Source organism: Talpa occidentalis, unplaced genomic scaffold (genome assembly GCF_014898055.3).
Source record: "Talpa occidentalis isolate TD23 unplaced genomic scaffold, MPIMG_talOcc4v2.1 talOcc4.5, whole genome shotgun sequence".
NCBI lineage: Eukaryota > Metazoa > Chordata > Mammalia > Eulipotyphla > Talpidae > Talpa > Talpa occidentalis.
The window spans coordinates 127,832,320-127,856,040 of record NW_023604861.1 but is presented as its reverse complement, the minus strand read 5'-3'; the positions used below and the strand labels follow the sequence as shown (position 1 = coordinate 127,856,040).

The 23,721-nt window shown below is 51.1% G+C and overlaps 1 protein-coding gene across 4 annotated transcripts in view; it reads left to right on the top strand.

The window, feature by feature from the left end:
- KLHL29 (kelch like family member 29) overlaps positions 1-23,721 on the top strand; it is a 255,870-nt gene that overhangs the window by 57,669 nt on the left and 174,480 nt on the right. For all 4 annotated transcript variants that reach the window (XR_008554134.1, XM_054701329.1, XM_054701328.1 and 1 more), the window contains exon 2: positions 12,990-13,097. Coding sequence is in view for 2 of the 4 variants with exons in the window: in XM_054701328.1 (XP_054557303.1) it covers positions 12,990-13,097 (108 nt within the window). In the remaining 2 variants the exon portion in view is untranslated. The remainder of the gene's footprint in view (positions 1-12,989; positions 13,098-23,721) is intronic.

Below are 23,721 nucleotides of genomic sequence, written 5' to 3'. Positions count from 1 at the left end.
ATCCAAAAGGAACATTCGCATGTTTCAGCGCTTCCTGTGGCTTTGAGGAGCGTGGCCTTGAGATGGCCCATTTAATTCCTCTTGATGAGGAATTCTCATATAGCTGTTACTTTTTCACTTGAGGGAAGGGAGCTTCTGGGAAATCAAACTCGCTTTTTTGCTGCCTGAGACCTTTAAAAGGACCCCAGTAACCTCATGAAATGCTATCAGGACACATGCACCACTATCAAATGCACCCTTTCATCTTTATCTTTGCTAGGGGGAGGTGATTTGCATGACAAATAAAGTTTAAAATAGTCTCAGGACCCAAAGCTACATCCTCAGTGGGGCCAATGCTGCTTTCCAGGGATTCGGTTTCCAGTGGTTCCAGCTCCCATCACCAGGGATGGGTCAGCCCCTGGCCCAGGACTGGCAGGAAGGGCGGACAGTGAAGGTGCAGGCGGAGGGCACTCGCCCCACCAGGGAGGAGAAGAGATTTTTGCTGCTCAGGCCGAGGCAGATTCATAGAGGCAGGACAGAGGGTGACTCCCACCTGGCCCATCTCAGCTCTGCTCCTCCCACTGGGGAGAAGCTCAGAGATGCATTTTTATAGTGAGGTAGGCTTTTAAGTAAATGTGTCTTCATTTCTTTAAGCAGTGGCAGACTTCTGGCAGGGCCTAGGAACTGCAAACTGGTCTGTGATCTGGAGGGAAGAAGCAGATGGGGCAGTGCATAGAATAACCCCAGGCGGGTTCTGCCAGGTTGGCGTGTTGCCTCTGAGCTCCCAGCCCAGTGATCTCTGCTGACAGATGCAGGGCCCAGGCCCGTGGCTGTCGCGCACCGTGCCCGTGGGAGACATTTCACTTTTCCTTTAAGGATTCTGCGGTAGGACAGAGAACTCTCTGGGCTTCGTTTTTTTTTTCCCATCTGCAAAAGGAAGGGACTCAACACCCTCTAGTGTCCCTAGTGGCCTTGGCTTGTAGATTAAATTAAGCCTTTGCCAGAACAGCATCAGTGCAGCAAATTTTAGCCTGGGAAATCAAACTTGCTTTTTACTGCCTGAGACCTTTAAAGGGATACCAGAGAAAAGATCTTCAAAAAGAAAACTTTAGCCAACTGCATAATGAAATTTTTGGCATATAGATGAAATAAACCGTTTACTTATGTTTAAATTCATCGACTTTGTTATACATCTCCAACAATATAAAATGTTCACTTTAAAAATACTACTTTTTCCATCTCTATAATCCAAGAGTCATTATTCAAACCTGCCATGTGACATTTCAACACCAGTGTGTGTATTTTTTGCCCAATGTGGCGTTTTATCCCAGAACAACTTTCCGAGTCCTTTGAGGTTTTTCCATGATTCCGACTTCCATCCAAGTTTTCAAGAGACCGTCCTTTTGAGTCTGCAGACTACCCCTGCCTTTGGGATACCCCAAATCACAGTTCCCAATCCCTTTAAGGTGAAGCAGGTGGTGGCGTTTGCTTTGGTTTTTGTTTCATTTGCCTTATAGGTGGACATTCACCATCTCTCGCGCCAAGTGACCCTGGCTAGGTTCCATTTTAAAGTGAATTTTAGAAGTTATAGTTACAGCAACATCCACACACCAAAATTATGAAGTCATCATTCCCAAAATCATGTCTACACCCGTGTTCATTAAATTCAGGGGGAGAGCATAGGGCTGTAAGGTGGGTCTTCTTGACACAGAATCTCTCGGGTAGTTTGCTAGATACGCTGAAGGCAGCACCCTGTTTGCTGAGGGGCCCTGGGAGACATGGGGGAAGATGCCCACCAAGCTGGGCAGAGGCAAGCATGTTCCATTTACCAAATTCTGCTTTAAGACCCACCGCACGCCCATCGCCTCTCTGGCTGGCGTCCATGAAGATAGGCTGAGCACTCCTGGCCCCAGAGGACAGAGCTGGGCCTGCTGTGCCACCCCCCTACCCTTGCCTGGGGTCTGGCCACCATCTGGCCCCACTTTTCAAACACCAGAATCTGCAAGTCTCTTCTGGCCACCTTTCTTCTGACCCGCCGCTGGGCTTTTGTATAGTTTAATGAGCACAGAATCATTTGGAAATATGCACTGTGCTCCACAAAAGGAAATAGTAATATAATCAGAAATGATTCTGTTCCGGCACTTCAGCACTATTGCTACTATTAATGTCCATTATCACTGTATTACCTGAAATGTGTTTAACAGTCATAGCCACTAATCAAGGTGCCCGTCCTGGAAATGTGTATTCTCTCCGTCTGGATCACACTCTGTATTGTGCTGTGACTGTTTTAATTTTTTTTTTTTTTCAAATAATTGGAACCTGCTACTTCATACTTTGAAAAGTAATGTAGCAGGTGAAGCCCTGAGAGGTTCCAAGCCTATGCTTCCATCAGGGAAATAATGCAATTTCCCTGCAAAATGATTATAATATTATTCAGTGATTATATGGGGGTGGGGGAAAGTCTGTTTTTGTTAGACTTTTGAAAGCAGCAAAATGAATTCCATCAAAATGATCAGAGGTTATGAGTCTCCAGCACAGTCTGTTTGCTCATGTTGGGGGTACATTTCCCAAGAGTCCTCCCCAGACCAGCACCCCCAGAGCTTTTTGGGCCCCTGGAGCAGCAGGCCTTGCGTGCAGGAAGGGCATTGCCTGACCTCAGCTCTCAGTGCAGGAGAAATGGGAGTCGGTAGAAAATACTCTACCTCCTCACACTCAAATGGACACCTGAGCCATCCTCGGCCTGTCCCCAGGGGTCCCCAGCAGGATCCCAGGTACCTGGGTGGCGACCTGCTCACTTAGCGGAACCTGTGTTGACTCCTTACTTACCTGTCTCTTTCCCCACTCACTGGCCTGAGCTCTTGGGATCACTCTCCAAATAAAGCCCTTGCTTGAAGCCCTCATCCAAACGAGCCTCACTTGACACGAGAGGCCCCTGCCTCCCAACTCTCCCCTTCTCATCTGAGGGTACCTTGGGGCTCATCTGAGTCCTTCCACCCTATAGCCATTTTTGTGGGCAGTTCTCAACTATAACCAAAAATCTCCGTTTTTATGGCATCACCCCCTGGAAGTGAAAATTCCAGATTTTTTTTTTAGTGAAGAAGGTGATGGGTATAATTTATTTTTCTCACCTCTGGTCTTAATTAATATGACCCCATTCAAGTGAGACAAGATGCTTTAATCCAAGTTGTATTTAAAATACCCACCATCAATGTCCTCATTCAGAACGTGTATGTATGTGCCTTAGATAATTCGTGTATGATTTTAATAGATTTGTCAACAGAAGCCCTCCCTCATCTAAATAGGCTGCTTGCGGACAAATCACTTAATTTGCTCCTCAATGTTATTTTTCATACATGGCTGCTGCACGGCCGACAGACAGCAGATGATCCCATTATAGTCACATTTGACACGGCATGTGCTGTGGGAACCAGCAAAGTCAAGGTCTCCTACTGTGTGGCAGGCAGCATGTGTGTCTCCCCTCATGCGGAAGAGTAGGGTACAGGAGGCCGGGGCATCTGAATAGGTGCTGAAACTGCAGCTCCCGGCGGTATTCAGGTGCGATGAGCTTACCTCCATTACCTGCCCCCATGGCTGCCAGGGCCCGCCCGTCCCCCAGCCTGCGAACAGTCCCCCATTCCTGCTTCTGTGTGTAGATGCCCTGTCCACCCACACCCACAGGGACAGCTGGAGTCTTGGGAGGGACTGATCCTTCAAAAGCACCCATCAATCAGTGAAAAGTGGGCAGTGATGAATAAAGACCTCAACTTCTTTACTAGTCTCTGAGCCGGGCAGCTCTAAGATGTGGTCTCTTCTGAGTGTCCCCAGCAAGAATGAGCCAGTTGCCTTCAGGGCCATCACACTGGTTACCGCACCCTTGACTGGCTTCTCCTGTCCCAGTTCACACCTCTACTCCCTCGCAGTACTCACCTGGGTCAATCACCACTGCTCCCTCCCCCACGCCCAAAAGGAAATATTTGCATCCCATCCAAGTTGGTGTTTCAGGGTCTACTTTGGAGTGGAACCCAGACTAAGAGGCTTGCTGTTCTGGAAGCCTGTCTCCAGGTTGATCTTTCAAATGGCTCCTCCTCCAGGACCTACAGGGAGCACTGACACAAATCTTCTTGCCCTCAAAATGGGAAGGGCCTCCTCTCCTCTCACCTGCAGTCCCACTGGTGTCATTAGCTTTGCCCTCGCCGCTCACAGCCTCGTGACTTCCCCTCCTTCTGCCTCTGGGTATGTGGTGGGTAATGCCAGCCTCGATGGCTTCCAGCTGACCTACATCTGTCGGAGAGGTGAGGTGAGGGTGCTCGGGTCACATCCTCCGTTTGGATCCACCGCCCCGCAGCATAGAGGATGGGGTAACTAGACAGCGCCAAGAATGCACCCTGTGGGGTTGGAAAAAAAAGCACAAAGCCCCTCTTTCCAAAGACTAACGTGAGTGCTGATGGCTTCTGCGCACCATTTATGTCTGCTGGGTAATTGCAAGGCGCGTGCATTGTGTTCCAGAGGAAAAGCCTCCTGTAGACGCTGTAATCTTTGCCATGCTGGCTGGTGTCAGAAAGAACCACATCAACTTCTAAATTTTCTCAATGGAGTGAGATGTGTGCAATGTGTAATAAAATATAAACAAGCCTTTAAGAAGCATCTATGTGTTTCTCTTTATCAACCTTTAGATGCGTTAAAGCCAACTACAATTTTATATGAATTCTAGATGATATGTAGTATTTTTATTTGCTACTTCATTGCTAAATGTTTCATATAAAACTGAAGAGGAAAAAAATACACAGTCCCACATAGAAAAGAAGAAGCAGATGGCTAAATGTGACCGTGGGAGAGAAGCAGTGAATGGAGTGGGTTCAGAATGGAGCCTGCCGCCCTCCTGGGTGTGGCCCGAGACGGAGTGGGGGGGAATTCCCTGAGAGTGGCTACCTGTGTTCCTTAGCCCTTGCTTCCCTGTGTTCTAAGTTGGCCATTAGTATTCAGAAGAATCTACAGGTATCTTTGTTATGGCTTTTTTTTTTATCTTTTAAATGTACATATAAATGAGTATGTATTATTTATAGATGTCTTTGGATTTAGAAACATCAAGCTTGAAAAGTAATGCAGCCAGGAATATTTGATTTAATGCTTGCTGGAGAGGAGAGTGAACGGTGGACTTTGTGCAGGGCGGAAGGCTGGGTTGCCATGAGTCCTTTAACCTTTCCGGGGGAATTTCCTGGAATATTTGGTTACAGTTAAACTGTGGAAAGATGACCGGGTGAAAGAAAGGATAGCAGCATGGTTAGAAGAGTCCTCTGGGCTCTCCTGCTGATGGGCCCTGTGACCTTGAACTTGCCAGGCCTCCTCTCTTGCCTTTGGTCCTCTGCCCATATCTGCACTGGAAGCCAGGCCTCGCGGTGCTCCGTGATTTGGGGTGTTTGTATTGACTGCTCTGAGCTCTGGCCCGACTCCCGGGCTGCTGCTTCCGTTTGCAGAAGTGCCGTGAGCTTGGTGAGCGATGAATGGTTCGTGTTTTTTCAGATGGTACGAGAAGCCGCGGTGCCATCAAGCCCCCTGCCCGAGCACGTTGGTAGAGATCAGGAAAACAGAATTAGCCTCTAATTCTATTTTCAGTTCCCGGGCTGCTTCTATATTGGCCAAGAAAAGCAGAGAACTTAACAGAAATTCCTGGTAATGACTGCTTTCTGCCTGGGTACAGAGAAACATGCCTGTCTGTGGTTTATTTTTAAATGGATAACTCATCATATCTGGATAAAAAGTACTGTAATCTCCAAAGGTTTTTCTTTCACAATTTTTTTTTCTCTGAGAGTATTGAAACAACCTCAGATCTGTTCAAACAAAACAGCTTTTTACTGGGTGAGGAAGCAAATGCCTCTCAGGCCCATGGGGGGCCAGGAAGGGGTTTTTAGCTGCTGGCCCTCGCAGAGGAGGGGAAGGAGGCAAGAAAAGCCACACAGCATCCACTCTCAGGCCTGGATTTTGCCAGTTGCTGGGGGGTGGATGGTGGGTGGGTGCAGGAGAGGCTATTCTTTCCTGCAGGGGGGGAGCTGACCTGTGTTCCCTGTGTGGGGGTCATGGGAAAGAGGGTAACTTCTAGTGCTGTTCCCAACCCTCCCCACAACACTGGAGACTTCATTATTAGGCGTGGTCAGGAGAATGGCTGCGTGGGCTGTGCGAAGGGCCTTTCTTATGTACAAACCTGTAACTCAGAACCGCTGTGGAGGCCTCGTAATAGCACCCCTGCCCTACAGATGAGAACTTGAGGTAGGGCTGGGCATGAGGAGAGGCCATGACATGATAGCAGTGACACACCCAGGTCTCCACCACAGATCACGCCCCAACTGAGCCACCCCTGAGGCCAGTGTCAGGGATGAAGATGGAAATACAAAATGAATCTGCCTGGAGTGGGTCTCCAGGATTCAGACCTGGCAAAAGGACTTCCCAGACCCCTCAGTGTCTGTGTGAAGAGACCCCCAAACCCACTGACTCTAAAAGTCCCTCCTTGCTTTACTCTGTGATGTGACTTTTCTTAAAGCTGTCAAGAAGGCAAAGCCCACAGGTGCAGAGGACGCAGAGAGACCTGCACTCCGGCTGCGGAGGAGCCAGATCTGCTCCTTCCAGACCCTGGCGGACAGCCCGTGGCCCAGGGAGTGGTAACACACTGGATCCAGCCAACTTGTTTGGTGGCTCCCTCTCTGTCCTCACATCTGTGAAACCACCACACACACGTGCGTGCACACACATACACTTTCAGCATTGGCCCAGATAGAGAACAGGTGTGCTTGGCTCCTGCGTGCTGAGGGTGCAGGTCAGATGGCTCCTGGGTCCATCAGGAAAGACACAGGCCTCCGAGGAGAGACTGGACCTGGGAAGGCAGAAGGAAGAGGGAAGGCCTGTTCTCTCAGGGCTCAGCTGTGGGGTCCAGTCTGTGGGGTCCAGACTTGAGGGGGCTCTTGCCTAGGTGTGACTTCCAATGTGGTCACCTCGGAGCCTGCTTGCCTGCCATATACTGCCTCTTTCCTCACCACCCTCCCACCCCGGCCTGCCATTCTGTCTTGCTCCCCACAACCCTGGATGAGTCCTGTTTAAATGCTATATCCTGACCGCAGGGGTGTCAGAAAGAGCCAAGAGAGGAGGCAGTTTCAAGCAGGCCGCGCTCCAAGACCCACAGGGTGGCTGGAGGGTGGCCTCCTCCATCAATGCCCCCCGGGAAGACCTGGAAGTTCTGGAATAGAGGCTACAGGTGCAGTGTGCGTCTCCAGGGTGGAGAGGGGCGCCCATATCCTCCTCGCCACCCTGCGGCATGGGCAGCTGGCCTTCCTGTCCCAGAGTGCACCCTGTGAGCACCAGCCCTGCCTCTCGCAGGCTCGCGCCACCGTCTAATGAGCGAGGGAAGATGCGGCAGCACTCCAGAGAGCCCCCAGCCCGGTGCTGCGGCGTGTCATCATGAAAAGCTTAAATTTATGGGTCTGAAGGAGAAGCAACATCTGGGAAGGAATTATTGCAATTTAAAGGAAGGATGCAGGCCTGTTTATAAGAATGAAATCTGGAAGCAGTGTCTGATCCCCCCCACTACACACACACACACACACACACACAGGTTTGTATTCCAGTCATGAAACTGCAGTGTGAATGTCCAGATGTTCCAAGTAAAATGGCAGAAAATGAGTTGATTGTTGTAGGCACATTCCTTCTTAGACAGCGCTATGCTGAGCACCTACTACGTGCCAGGTGCCTTACATGTCCCCTCGGATCAGGCTGCGGCGTCTGAGGCGTCACCAGTCCCCTTCCCCATAGTCTTCAGAGAGAGAAGGCCCTGTCTGTCTTGTCCTGGTGCCGGCATCTGTTAGCTGACCAGACTGGGGGTCCCGTGGCAGACTGGGAGGTGGCGCTGAGCTAGGCGAGTCCTAGTTGACTTAATTGCTGAGGGATGTGCTGTGTGAAAAGGAGATGGTTGGAAGCAGCCAGCTGGGCCATGGGGTTGGTTCGGGCTCAGGACTGACTGGAATGCGGATTGGGCTAGCTCTTGTGCTTTTCCTCAGCCCAGGGTAGCTGACAGCAGTGTGAACACAAGACAGCTTTCTTCTCATCCATGGAGCCCAGGGCACAGGGAGGCCTGATAATTCGGGACAAAGAAACAGGATGGAGAAACAAAACCTAGAATTCCAGGTCAGAAGCTCAACTGGTTGTATGACTTTGGACTAGTGTAATTTCCATGAGCCTCAGTTTCTTCGACTATAAAATGGGAAGAATAATAATCAACGCATACTTTTGTCAGAAAAGGTAAATGAGGAAATGTGAATGTGTTAGGCTTTGTCAACTTCAAACATGATGGAAGTTTTGTGAAGGCATCTCATGCGCAAGGAGACGTAGGAGACCTACGTCTCTTTGAAGAACACAGACCCACACGAAAACTTGCCAGGCAGAGCGTCCCAGCATCAAGAACAAGTAATGGATCTCAGCAGCCAATTCTGGCTCCGTAAAGGAAGAGGAGGAAACTTGTGCGTTGTGCTGGGAGGTCTCTCGTTACATTCTCATCTTTGCATCTTCATTCTCTCCCTCTTGAAAGCAGAGCCTTCCGGACCCTCTGCCCATGAACTGTCGCTAACCTGATGGATAAACCATCTGAAAGTGTTTATTTTTGTGTTGGCAAGATGCCTGCAGGCTTTGGTGAACCCATGGTTGATATTTTTAATGAACGGTCTATTTTTCTCTCTTCTTAAAAGAATATGAATGAGAGTTCCTTTTGCTGGATCCAGTCAGAGCAAACCTCCAAGCCCATGCCAGGTGCCATGGGGTCCCCAGTCTGGGCCGACAAAAAAGCAGAGAGCTGGTTTTCTCACTAGGGTACAGTCTCTGGTGCCTTTGTTTTTCCCTCCCAAGGAAGAAAGAATCTTTGTTTCCTGGTTGGCTGAGTGTGGTGAGCGTCTCGGTGCTGGAGCCATAATTGGGTGCCCTGTCAAGACCCAGGCAGGTCTGCTCTCTGATCCTGCATCAAGCTAGAGACTCCTTAATTGGTTTCGTCTCTCTTAAGACAGTTTCCTCCCGCCCTCCACACTGTATCTTTTATAGAGAAGTAAAAAAAAAAAATCCTAGGGTCCTTGTTTATAATTCTCTTGGCTATCAATTTAGTTCATGCCAGGTACCATGTTATTTATAGACTTAGAGTTAGGAATGACCTCGAAAATGTCTTTAAGTTTAATTTTCAAGATCTCCCAGAATTTAAGCAGCTGTTGAACCCAAGCAGCCCGTTGAAGCACCTTGTTTTCGTACTGGTCTTATGCCCTGTCAAACAAGGAAAGGATGTAAGACCTGTTTTATAGGTGTTGACTTATTTATTTCCTATGGTCTTCCTTTTGCTTTTAAATTTTGTTTTCTTTAAGATTAGAGGGTATCCTTCGAGGCTGAAGTGAATAGAAGAGAACAGGCCCATTTGCCTAGGGATATCAGAAGTCAAGTCCAGAGGCAGCACCTTCTTTTTACCTCGAGATGGAAAACCATACCTATCTCCCTGGGGTTTTTGATTCACTCTTCACTCAGCTTCATTTTCTCAGGCCAGAATCTTTGGAAACTTAAAGTCGTACAATGCGAACTGGGGGACAAAATTATTACTAGAAATTAGTTTCTAGTGATCTATTTAAAAATCAGTTTAAATGCCATGTACCTCATTAGAAGAGTTAATGCACCTCATTAAACTGTTTAGGTGCATGAATGTGGCGTATACAAAGAAAAGACAAGGAAGGGAGAGCCTCATGCACATCATGTGCCGGCTGCTGGGGGCCATAGAGTCAAACTGTAGGATCATGTCTGTCCTCCAGGATGCTCTGGATTTGACTAGGAGTCAAGACTGGGTGGAAGACAGAAGAGCAAGAAAATAAATAAACTCATGGGGAGACAATAAAACTAATCCCAAATGTGAGCTGAGAATAGTCAGAAACCCCTCCAGGGAAGAGGTCTTGGGTGGGGGTGGGCAAAGATGCCCTGAGGTGCTGCTTGCCCAGGTCTTTGAGGGGCGAGAGCCAGGCTGAGATGGGAGCCAGGCTGCTAGGGAGAGGGTGAGTGATAATTAGCTATCAAATTTCTCTGGTATTAAAAATGGGAAAGGGAGTTTCAAAGGAACTAGGTAACTTACCTGGTGTTGCCAAACTAAGGAACAGTGTTAGAACCCTAATTCTGTCTGATGCTAAAGTCCTGCAGACCCTCCTGAGAACGTATCCATTAGGGTCTGGACAGGACCCTACCTGTCTACCTTGAAGAACATCTACAGAAAGGGCTATTCACAACAGCACAGGCACAGTGTGAAGACATCACACAAGATACCCCGGGGCTCCTACAGGTGTGGGGTTATTGTCTCTAAACCTAAGGAGCCCAGAGACAGAGCTGTGTGACCACCCCCCACCCCCCACCAGAACCAGACCTTCAGTGGAGGGGCACAGGCAGCACATGAAAGAAAGGAATAAACTCCCGACCCCACCCCATCCCCAGTTTCCTGCTGATGTCTATGGAAGTCACAGGGTCTCCGAGCTCAAGCGATACCCTCCAGCCAGGTCAGGTGAACCTCCCAAGGCACAGAACAGGGTGGAAAGCAAGACCCACAGTGGCCACCGGGAGGGCCCCAGCACAGCCTGTGCTGCTAACATATCAGTGCTTGTGGAGATCTTATAGGCACATGCGGGAATGAAGTCCCCAAGACTTGGGTTTGTGTGTGGTTGCTTTTGTTGAGAACTTGTTTCCGTCGTCACCTCTAGAAGTGGTTTCTAGGGGCCACAAAGCTGGAAAGACAAGGCCACTGTGATCAGAGGAAATCAGAACCCGACTGTCCTGGAGGTGAGCCACCTCCCTCCCCAGGCCCCTCGGGGCTCCTGCCTGGCTGTGTCAGCATATTCATGGGGCACAACCCAGAGATCTGAGTGCCTGGGCTGAAGAGAAGGGAAGCAGCCACCTGACACTGGCTCTGAGAGTCTGGTCCCGAGGGTGAGCGCTCCCTCGGCAGCCCCAGATCTTGGGGCTCTTGATTCGTAGCCTTTACAGCTGCCTCCAAGCCCCTCACCATCTGGATCCTCACATCTCTAGCCTAATCTCCAACTGCTGTCGCCCTTGTCAGCAGCTGGAAGCTCCTTGCTGACCCTGGACTCAACAACCATGCCCACTATGCCCACTATGCTCTTTCCTCAGCCTGGAATGTTCCTGTAACTCGCCACCTTCTTGTGTTTTCCGATGTCATCTCAGGAGGTTTCCCCTCACCACTCTCTTTAAACTGCACGATCCCCAAACTCCTCTGCTTTGTCTCTAATAAGCAGCATGGACTATCTTCTAATACACGGTAGAATTGGTTTTTATCTCTTAAGATTATTTATTCCAGGTTGTCACCCACTACAACAATATGAGCTCCCTGGGGGCAGGATTTATTTTTTCTGTTTTGTTCAAATTCATGTATTCCCAGTGCCTGACACAGAGAAGGCACTCAATAAGGGTCTCCCTGGTGGCACGAGGGGTTAAGATGCAACCTATGAAGCTATCCACAGCCACTACAGCACGAGTTCGATCCCCGGCCAGGGAGCTGCCCACATGGTGCAGCAGACCGCTGCTGACTCGCCCACTGCTCCCCTCAGTAGTATGTTTCAGTCAATCTGCCTGTTCCCCACTCTGTCTCTGGTGAATCCTCTCACCACCCCCACACCTCTGGTTCTTGTATGCATAAATAAATAAATAAATCTTTTTTAAATTAAAAAAGAAGGCACTCAATAAATAGTGGATGGATGGATGGATGGATGGATGGATGAAATTCTCCAGGATCTAAAAATGGTCTCACTGTTGAGAGACCCACATCGCTCTCTTCACCGGCATATATCTGCCAAGGATCTTTCCCAGAAACACTACATCGATCGTTTATTATCACTAGTACTGTCAATACTCAGTGGCCAAGGAGATCGATGTATCTGTGTGCCTCACACAGGCTCAGCAGAGGAAGTGTACTCACGACTTTGGCTCTGTGTCAAAATTAAATGGCGACCTTGGCTTACTTTGCTTCCCCGCAGAGGTTGTTTCTTCATCGTAAAGGGAACACTCTATCCTTGGGAAAAATAATATTTTTGCCACCTTCCGCTTTAAAATGGCTATTTGATATGACTCACGTGTGTCTCTGTCAGTGGCAGCTGAGAAAGGTTGTCTTGAGAGGTTCTGAGAAAGCCCCGTTGCCGTGTGGGAGAGGAGCTCATCTTAAGGTGGAATTCGTTTACCAGAACTTATTTACCTGTCCAAATCCTTCATATCACATTAAAGCTTTCCCCGCTATGCGGGACTCTGGGGTGCTAAGAGGAAAAAGGAAAATCAATTGATAATGATATATTCCGTTTAGAAAAATATATTGATTCTCAGGTAATGACAACCGTGCGTTTTTCAGCGGGGGCTGCCGTGCCCGTCGAGGGGGTGGCGCTCACATAGATTATGTTTGGAAGAGGGAGCGAGGAAGAGCCCTACCTCCCCGTGATAGATGGCCTCTTTCTGCTAGGTATTAAATCTATATATTTTTTTAAAATTTTCTCCAGAGAACCATTCCTTGCCTCCTCAAGGTCTTCCTGCCCATTGTCTGAAAGAAGTAATGGTTTGTTTTTGTAATTCTAGAGTTCGTGTCCTTTTTTCTTTTCGACGTTAGATTAAAGACTTAAATTTCTTTTTTGTCCCCATCTCTGGACTTCCATGGTCTGGCTGAGCTAGAAGGGGGTGCCACTGTGGTCTCCCTCATCCCCTGCTCGTGGCCACCGTGGGGCCTAGGGCTTTGTGTTTGAAGGGTGGTGGGGAGCTAGTGTCTGCCCCATGGTCTTCTCTGCCGCCTACTTGGCCACCCTTATCTCGGGGCTCCCTGGCACAGTTCGGGCCAGTCGTAATCAGAGATCCAAGGTGGAGACAAGCTTCCGCTCAGAGTGGGTGCCATGATGCTGCAATTTCAGAGATGTTTTCACAAAGGTGATTAACTTTTCCCTACCCCATCCTCTCCCCTCTCTTTCTAGACTGGCTGGCCTCCCGGTGATGCTGTCCCTGCGCTGAGTGTTGGTGGCCATCGAGGGCTTTGCATCCTGGGGACTAATCCTGAGCTGGCCAGAGACGGACGGTGCAAGGTAGGCCTCTGATCAGCTCACCTGGAAATAAGAGCGGCATCAGGCTGGACACAGCCAGCTCTGCTCTGCCACGGTGTTCTTCGGGGAATAAGGAAAATTCAGCTGGCCCTTCTTTGTACCCTTGACTGGTGCCCATAGCCTACCTAAGCCTCACCCTCCTCATGTTCCTATAAGCATTGCTATGACTTCTCCCAGGTTCCCCAGGTTGGACCTGGGAGCCACCAGCAACAGGGTGACCTTTATCCTCAAAAACTCTGAATGTTTTCGGCACTTTAACTTTTTAGTTAGTGGAATACTATGATTAAATGTTTATTGTAAAAAAAATTTTTAAATAGCAAATTAAATTATATAACCGTGAGCAGTGAGCATTTTAGTCTCCTTCCAGGTTATTTCCTGTGCACATATAGGTACACACACACACATACACACACACACTATGAACACATACACACACACACACACTATGAACACACATACTGCTTGGTTATGTCTTATTCTGACTTCACAGTGTATCCAGGTATCTTTTTAGGTGAGTGAATGCACATCTGTAGCATTCTTAGAAGCTTTATGTCCTATGGTTACAATAATCTATAAAATTTACTTAACCAGTGACCTAATGAAGGACATTTAGCATATTTTTACTATTTCACTTGCACAAACAACACCAGAACAAACATTTTTGCCTATGTAGCTTTGCATAGTCGTGTGATTTTTCCCTTCAATTAAATCTATAGAGATCTGGCCTACAATTCTGACTCAGGATTCGCCAACCTAAATTATCGAGACAAAACAGCTGGGGTTGGCAGGGGGAGACGTCGCCTACCTTGTGAGAGCAGAAATTTTATGAAAAGAATCTGCAAGATTGCGCTCACGCCCACCCGGCAGGCCAGGAATGTGCCTGCAGAAGCAGGAGGGCCTGGGGCTGAGTTGTCCACCCTCACACCACGCGCTGCTGCTCAAAGGGCAGAGCCAGGCCTGGAATGAAGGTGGGTAGCTGGCATGCAGGCTAGCTGATTGTGCTCACACCCAAAATGGCCAAGCCTCAAACGTCTCTGTGGCACTTGAGCCTAGGGCACGTGGAAACAGAGTGGGGCTGAGTTAAAGATCATGGCAGGAGGGAGAAGGAGTGACAATTCTCAGGTCACTCCCACCTGAACCCCAGACCCTAAACTTTCTGATCTTTGGTCATACCTTGGGCGGGTTGTTTAATCTCTCTGAACTGCAGCGCAGGCCGCAGGAATGGGAACAGCGCAGCGCCCACTTCCACAGGGTTGCGTGGAGGAGCAAGTCACTTAGCAAAGCCCTGGCACTGGGTCCACATCAGATCCATCCTTGTCATTCCAGAGACCAAGCCTGACACGGGGCGAGGAGGGCCCTGCTCAAGAAGGTTGTTCTGCACCTCGCCTGCGCCCAGCCTTGTTCTAAATGGATTATTGTTTATTGGCGGCTTAGCCCATCTCTTGGGTCATGAATTATTTACCAGATAATGACTTCATCATTGTTAATGACAGATGCCCCAAGGACATGCTGACATGCCTTCTGAAGCCACTGTGCTAACTGGTAGCGTCCCAGAAGACCCCTTGGGGCACATCACTCCTAGCAACAGAGCGGGGTGGGCCTTGGGGGTCAGCTGTAAATCCAGGCCCCTCGTGATCCAGATGAAGAGGCAGATCCCCTCCAGGACATTCTCTGCTCCCAGAACCAGCCGGTGACAGCCCCAACGGGACGCACCCAGCGTCTCTGATGGCCACTGTCCGCTGACCAGGTTTAGGTTGCTGGGTGGTTGTGAGTGGAGCAGGAGTCCAGGCCCCCTTCAGGGGTGAAGGGGTGCACAGCAAATGACATGGGGCAGGTACTGGGAGAGTCCCCAGCAGAAGTGAGTAATAAGGGCCCACAGATCCTCGGCCATAGAACATCAGGATGTAGCCTGGCGGCCGTCTGGGACCCCGGGCAGGCAGGGTGGCTGGCCCGTGGGAACAGAAGCCTCCCCTGACGGGATGTACCCAGCGGCCAGCGCTGTGGAGGACGCGCCTAGCGGAGGGCAGGAGGTGGGTGCAAATCTACACCTGCCTTGAAAGGTACGTGTGGTCCCGAAGGCAGTGGGGATTAAGTGTGTGACCAACTGGGGTTCTGGTCCCTAAGGATAATAATAATGAAGCTAAGTATAGGACGACATCGCCTCCACTATTCTAACAGCTGTGTTACAGTTAACTCAGCTAGGCTTTAGAACCGCCATATGAGGTGGGTGTTATTATAATCACTATTTTGCAGATGAAGAAACTGAGGCATGGGGAGGTCCGATAACGTGCTAGAAATCACATGTTACTGTAACTTCCAATAGGGACTGGGCTGGGATTTGGACCCGGCCGCCTGGCTCTGTCTGTGCTTTCCAACACTCCCCGCGCTGCTTGTTTCTGAACGCGCGGGTGAACGCATGCTGTGAGTGCCCTTTGAATAGGGAACACCTTTCTGAACATGGTCTGAGTGTGTCCAGCCAGCTGGAGAGTCCTATTGCCCTCATGGACCGTGGGCTGTGCTTAGGACAGGCAGAAAGGAGAGGCCTGGTCTGGGGTGCTCTGTGTCCCTGGGAGCAGAGGTCTGAAGGGTGGGCTCTGTGCCCTCACCATGCGCTGCCCTGACAGGTCTGGCTGGCCCCTGAGCACACAGGTGGTTTGGGTTAAACGAGGTGCTTCTGATTGATGCACCCACACCAGTCACTCACCCCAAAAACGTTCGAGAGCCTTCTTCCTGCCGGACTTGGGGAGGGCCCCAATGACTGAGACAGCCCCTTGTTTGGGGGGCCCCAGCTATCTCGCAAGGCAGAGCAGAAAGCAGGCAGACCTCCTGTGGGAGGGCTCAGTGAGAAAAGAGAAGCATAGGGCTGGGAGCACAGGGCTGGGAGCACAGCTGGGCACCGTGTGCCTGATTTCCTGGCATCAGCTCCTTTTTGGGGTTTTAATGTATTCATCTCTGCAGCACTGCTCTCCCGAGCCCAGCAAACTCACAGTGGTTGGGGCACAAGACCCCAGCACTCTGAACAGGGACAGCACCACATGTGACCCAAGAAGAGCCGACAGGTGTAGGGGGTGTGTGCAACAATGTCCAGAAATCAGAGGAGAGAAAATTCCTATGGGTTGGTGGCCTGGAAGCACATGGTCAGCGGATGGGTAGGGATAGGAGAGGTTCTTCCAGGAGGGGACTGAGGCTTAGCAGGTTGGGTATCCGGAGGGGGTGGGATGCAAACATACAGGGTAGATTAGGGGAAGCAGATCAGTCTGCGTGGAGCAGAAACCTGCATGTGTGCATGTGTGTGATGCATGTGCAGTACATGTGTGTGTACAACCTGCATGTGCATGTATGTGTGTTCGGGTGGAGGTCCCAGGAGGTGAGTTTGCCTAGCTGGTACGGGATCAGATTCACTTTTCCCAATTCACAAAGTCAGTAGCTGCCTCTCGGTGTGTGCCTAGCAAGATGCCAGAGCACTTTGAATGCATTTTAGAAAGTCTCGAACTGGTGCTAAATAAATAATCGCACTGTTTATTCTGGGATGGAGAGGTAGGATGCCTCCTCTCTGCGCTGATGGGAGGGCGAGGCTCGCGCTGGCTGCGGGGACTGCCACGCACACATCTGCAAGCGCTGAGCTGAGAAGGGACCCGGGCCCACCCTCTCTGTGCCTGGCTGTCATGCCGGCTTCCAGCACCTGCCTGTGTACCTGAAGAAGGGGGGCCAGGTTAATTGTCACTCCTGCGCTGTTACTAGGTTACTTTGTAAAATATGCTTTTAATGATTTTTGTTGTTGGTGCTGCCTTACGAACCAGAGGCTTTTATCTAAATGAGTTGCTACAAATCAAAAGAAGGGCCCGAGAGGGTTGCTAGGCTGCGTCTGTCTTAGCCAGGCGGCTCCAGCTCTGTGAATGAGGTTTAAATCTCCCCCATTCTTTCAGCAGCCAGCTCACTTACAAGTAAGAGTAAAATATGTATCGACAGCTGTAATTAATGAGCCTCTGAGTGGCTGGACACGAGGACTCGCGGAGTGAGTGGAGAGCTCTCCAGGCCGCCCGGGAGCCTGTCCATTCCCTGTTCCTGCACGAGTCTGAGCGGGTGGGACCGCCTGGCCTGACCCTTGAGGCCTCTTGAGCCATGCTGGGCGGGAGGAAGGGCAACTCACACACCTTCCGTTTCCTTCCCAGGTGGGGTCAGGACTCCATGGAGGCCTAGAGCTGGGTGTCTCAGTGCTGGACTTGACACGTAGTAGGTGTTCATCTGACGTTTGTAGAAGACAGAGAGGCACAAGAGTGACACTCGCCAGAGCCTTTGGCCTTCACTAGAGGAAAGGCAGGGACATGGAGGCGGGAGGGGGCTTTGGATTAGGAAGCAGGAGGTGAGGACTCTGGTTCCCGTTGGCTATGTGGCCTCAGGCAGGACGCACGGCCTCTCTGGGCCTCCGTTTGCTCCTTAGTATCATATAGCGGCAGCAATCTTCCCTGCTGTCTACCTCTTATGGGCCCCCTGGTGACCCAGTAGAGGGATTATGTGAGGACACTTGGAAAACGAAAAGCATGAGGTCGTGAGGAGAGGGACAGTCCATTGCATGACCTTAGCTGGGGGTTCAGACAAAGTGGGGCTGGGGCGCTGGCTGCACATGGCACGAGGCTGCCGGAGTCTCTGTCTGGGGGTCAGGGCGTACACGGGAGCTTGTCTGTAAGAGACTCTTCAAGCCGCCCACGTCTGTCTGAGAGGGTAATTCCAGGAGCTTCCCGTCAGTCAGCGCCCATCACAGCAAGACCTGCCCAGCCTCACAAGCCATCTAGGTCCCCACAGCACTTGTGTTTTGCTCTCTGCTGTCTTGATATCTTCAGGCTTTTCCCAAGCCGTTCCCATGCCCTGGAGTGTTACACACACACACACACACACACTCACACACACACACACACACACACACATACACTGCAAATTCCAGCTTGAAGTCACCTCTTCTTTGAAGTCTGTGCTTTTGACCAAATTATTACATTTGTCTCTTGGTCCTCATTCCCTCTCGTGTGAGCTCTGGGTCGGGAATTTTGTCTCCTGTGGTTGCTACTGCATTCCCTGTGCCTGGCATGTAGCAGGTGCTCAAGAAAAATATTTGAATGAATCAGTGGCTCTGACATAAAGCTTTATATAAGTTCCTGTTGCTGAATTTACCACATGAGAATGCGCTGGTCTCCACACTGTGCTCCAGCTGCTTGAGGACAGGGCTGTTGTCTCACTTCTGTGGACCCTGACGCTGGAACAATACACAATGGGGCGCCAATATGTGCTTGACGGAAGGAAGGAATAGGGGAATGAATCAGTGAATGGAGAAATAAGCATTGAAACATCCTTCCCATGGCTCCAATTCTCCTGTCATGTTGAGGAGAGAGAGAGAGGACAATAAATAGGAGACAAAAGCTTAAAGCTTCTTTTGAGTGCTCTGGGGATACACCAGATTGTCAAGAAGGGGCAGGGCCCATCTTAGTGTCCTCATGGTTGCTGACACATGCACATGGACGGGGCCTCAATCCCGAAGGCCTAGTTGACATTTTGTGCAAATTAGAATGAGGCGTACCTCTGCGCAGTCGCAGTGCAGAGCACAGCTGGGTGTCAGCCCCACCGCCCCCGCCCGCCCCCACCCCAAGCCAGGTACCCTCCTGTAGGGCACATGCTCACAGCTGTTCCCAGCAGCCCCTTCACTGGGGCAGGAGCAAAGTATGGAAGGAGACGGCCACTTGGAAAATTATACTTAGCCTCAAAAATAAACTCTGAGATTTGAAGATAAGCTATTTCTAGCCCAGGTGCCAAAGGAGGTTCTTCGGCTGGAGTGAACTGTTGTGAGGCCCCCACCCGCTCCCCAGGCTAAGTGGAACTGGTGGGGGGTGTGTGTGTCTGTGTGTGTGTCTGTGTGTGTGTGTCTGTGTGTGTGTGTGTACGTGCTGTCTCTGAACTCCTTTACTTGCAGAAATGGGGAAAGACCACACCCCAGCCACCTCACCTCTGGGCCGGTGATCCCAGCATATTGTTCAGCGGGGCTGGCAAAGGGGGCAGCAGACTGACCTGGGTAGACTGACCCTCTGGGGGCCACCCCTGTCAGTCCCAGCCTCGCCCCAGTCCCAACTCAGCACACAAATGCTGAGGACTGACCAGCCTCATTGATGGGCCTGGGAGGTGGAAGTGGGTGCCATTCCCACCTTGGGGTTCTCAGAACCCAGCGCACTGGCCCTGAGCCTGAGGGCGGGAGGGGTCCACAGCCCTCTGTCCTGGAGACCTGCCGGGGCGGGGCAGGGCCCAGTCAGAGACAAGCAGGAGGCTTTCTGTTCTTCTGGTTCCCCTCACCAAGCTCCAGCGAGGACTGAAGGTGACTTAAAAGGACACACGTATAGCACAGAGTAAATCAAAGGCAGGCGAGAGAACAGATGTGGGAGCTGGAAGGGGAGCAGGGGTGCTGCTCCAGGAAGCCACCTGTAGAAAGTGCAGCCAGAGCTCCAGGTGGGGCCCACAGAGCCTGCAGGTGGGCAGTGCTTCCACCTGGGCCTCCCGTTGGAATCACCTGGGGCTCCCACTATGAGACTATTTCTTGCTTACTGCTTAAAGATGGGGGCACACCCCGCTGTTGGCCTCCTGTTCCAGGAGGAACAGGACTTTTTCTGGCTCTGGCACCTCTATCCTGAGACCTCCACTGGCCGCTCCCACTCCCCGGCTGGCCCCACTAGGCCCTAGGACCCGACTTCCATGGCCGCTGGTGGACAGATTGACAGAAAAGGAAACTATGATGGGGGAAGGAGGGGCAGGCATGCTTCACCAGACAATCAAGGGAGTTGGCCAGATGGGCTTTGTCCGAGGCAAGGAGTACAGCATTTCCGGGGGCTGGCCCCAGGGGGCTGCTCTGTTAGGGTGTTCACAGGGCTTTCATCTCAGCGCAGAGCTGCGGGGTGCTGTGTCCCTGAGGAGGACAGGACACCCTGAGGAGGGCTGTCCGTCCTGACACCAAAGCCTGCTCCTGATCTCTGGGGAAGGAAATTCCATCAGTTCCCAAGGCCCCATTCCTGTGGCTCCTGCAGGCTTTTCTTTTATCTGACCTAAATCTCCTTGCTGCAATTTAAACCCATTTTCCCTTGTTTCGTTTCGAGTGGAAGAAGAGAACAGCTAGTCCCCAGCTGCCTCCTTAATATTAAGCAGAGGGACTGCAAAGGCCTTGATACCTCCTGCAGCACAGAAGCATCCCAGAGCCTGCCCTTGAGTCCCTCCCTTGGCTCCAGAGAGTAGCTTCCACCAGAATGCTGAGCCCTGGGCCCATCCCCGGGTCTTGGTAGGCTGGAGCCTCTCCTGTGGGCCCCACACTGGGGTGGCCCTGAGGATGGAGGTGAACAGGGCCAGATGGGGCTGTGACCACATCAGCACCCCACAGCAAAAGGTGCAAGGATGGGGTCTGCCCATGGAGCAGGGGAGCCAACAGGAGGATTTTGGTCCACACAAAATCGTCTATGTGCCAACAGGAGGATTTTGGTCCACACCAGGTCCTACGCTTGGGTTTGAAAAACTAGTTCTCCAAATTATACTCCTCTTTACTCCAGTGCATAAGTGGGTTTTTCCGGCCTGGCTCAGCTGATGGTGAACCACGAATTCCACATCCTTGCATGCCAGCAGGCGCACATGGACACCGGTGTATGTGCGCGCAGTGTACTCGCGGGGGCTTCTGTAGGCCTTTTGATCTCCTGGACAGCTAGGTTTCTGTCTTACGTTTGTGATTTTTTTTTTACTTCTAGGAACAAATAACCCCACTTGTTTCTGCTAAACATTATCTATATTGTAAACCATTGAAGCTAGTTGCTGGAAGAGTTGGCTTCACAGTTTAAGAAAAAAAAAAGTGCTTAATCTGATGGAAAGCAGCAGATCGCAGCTAAGTTCTGATTTTAAAAGCTGTGACACTGAGTGTCCCTGACAGCACTCAGGCAGGGTGCAATGAAGGCAAGAGAAGAATTTTTATTTTTCCTAGGCCGGTGGAATTAAAACCTTCCTCCCCTGTAGGATAAGTGGCGAGAAACAGAATCCCTTTTTCCTAAGCGCTTATCTAAAGGTAATGCTGAGATGTGAGCTGGGTCATTTGACTTTTTTTCCCATGGTTTGGTCAAAAGTCCCGTCTATACTACTTGGCTTCAATACAAAGGAACAACAAAAAATTGCATTGATTGGATTTAAATAATGGAATTGCCATTAATATCTTCCATAAAAGATGATTGATTCTGACGTGGATTTATGGGAAGTTGGGGCTTGTAAAAGTAAACAGAGCAGCACAGGCTCAATATTAATGCTGGCTGGGCGCCACCCCCCATCCCCCCCAGGGTTGGTTAAGTAGATGGGCTCCCAGTCTATAGCCCCCAAGTCAGCCGGGGGACATGGGAGACCACAGGAGTGCAGAGTAGGGAACCAGGCCAGTTACTGGCTGGGCCAGTCTAGGAAGCCCTGCCCCTGCTTCGTGTTAGACCCAAGTATGGAAATTACTGCCCTTTATGATGTGAGACTGTGGGTGCTCGAGCCCCTGGGGAGACCAGCAGCTTTCACCTCTTCTTATACCGTTCACCTTTTTTCACCTTATGGAACAGAAGACCCCCTGAGAGTCCAAAAATCCCCTCCCTCACCCCTTAAGAGCTGCTGCCCTTTTCTTGCTTGCTGCAAGCCCTTCTGCAGGGGGCTGGTGCAGGAGGCAGCCACAGCCTCAGTGCGGCTGTTCGCGCAGCTGAGACTCGGGCATCGGGACCTTCAGAGCAGGGCCTGTGGACCCGGTGATGCACAAGTTTCTCCTGCTCGGGAAGAGGCAGAGGTGAGGCAGCGGCCTCTAGAAAAGTGGTAGCAGGGCTCTAAGTGGCCTGGGGCTTTTCTTAAGAAGGGCCAGTGATTAAGGGTACCGAGGTGCCAATCTCATCACTTCCTGATAGCTCCCATGGTGCCATGTCCCACCAGGCCGGTGCTCAACTCCGCTCCTAATCCCTTTGCTCTCAGGTAACTGCCTCTTTCATCCCTTGCCAGGTGGTTTGAAACCCTTATCACTGTCTTCCAGCCCTCTAGGTATTATTGATCTGCTGTCCCTCACTATAAACTGGCAGCGTCAGGATCTCTCCTAGGATCTGCCCGGCAGTCCCCCTGCCCCTCCCAGGAATCCCTTGGGTGCCACAGACCTCATACCCCTCGTCATCATTCCTCTTCTTCCTAAACTCCCCACCAGGAATGCGCACACCCCCTACCAGCCGCCTGGTTGGAAATGCGCCATGCCCCAGCCCCACAGCCTAGACTTCCAGCTCTGTCTCCTAACCTCTCTCCCACCCACCCTTCCTTCCATGCCCACCACTCCACTTGGTTTAGCACATGCTCCCCAGTCCTACCCTGAATGCCCCTCCGGCCTCCGTGCCTCATTACTCTTCACCCTCCGCCAGCTTGTCCTGCACAAGCATCCAGAGGGTCTCTCTAAGGTGCAAGTCACATCACCAGTTCCCGGTCCCTTTAGGGTGATGCCCAGACAGCTGTCTCTTGAACCTGCATCTCCTGCACAGCAGGCACCCCCGTGCCCACACTCCCACTTTTTAGCTTTTCTATACCATTTCCTCCCCTGGATGCCATTCCATCGCGCTGCCTGGACTTGCCAGCCTGGCCTCCTCCCAAGGCAGGGTGCCTCTTCTGTGCTCCCGTGCCATGTTGTCCACACACGCACTGCAGGGACAGAAATGCACCTTCCAGGGCCTTCTGTATCAGACGTGTGGGGCTGCCTGCCTTTCCTACCACACTGTCCAGGAACATCTGCACCCCACCAGTGCCCCTACTCCTGAGGGCCAAGGTGACCCTCCCCCACCCCAGCCTCAGCTCATTGCCTAGAGGTAGGTACCTAACTTCAAGGTGTCCTTCCATCAGCTGCCCACAGCAGAGGACTGATTGCTCCTTGCTTTAAAAAATTAGCTAGTCCAGGGCTTCCCCGGTGGCGCAGCGGTTGAGCGCTGGGTTGCGAAGGCGCCCGCAGCCTCTGCAGCACCGGTTTGATCCCCGGCTACTCCCCGGCCACCAGAGGAGGGTCCCACATGGCGCGCCCGCTGCTCCCCTCAGCAGTGTACTTAGGTCCTTCTGCCTGCTCTGCTCCCCACTCTGGCTCTGGTGAATTCTCCCACCCTCTCGAGCTTCTGACTGTACCCAGTGTTTGTATAAATAAATAAATAAATAAATAAATAAATCTTTAAAAAAAAATTAGCTAGTCCAGCAGGATTTCTCTCCTCTGGAAACTAAGCTAAGAAAGTTCCATGCAGGGCCCAGCACCTTAGCCAAGTGGCAATACAGATGTGAGACAAGAGTGATTACTCTGGGGCTCCTGAGTCAGGAGGTGGCATCGCAAGGGCAGCTGATGGGAAGGAAAGGAAAAGGGCAGTGATGTCCCAAGAGGAGAACATGAGCAGGAGAGACGGAGCTCACCCGCAAGCTACCCCGCACCTTGCTACACCATCCCTCCCTTTCTCCTGAGTGGAACCAATGAACACCTTACTAGAATGACCCCTGTGAGTGCCAGGCAGCCATCCCCCCAAGTAGAGATTGTTACTGCTTTGTCTACAGGTGAGTCAACTGAGGTTCA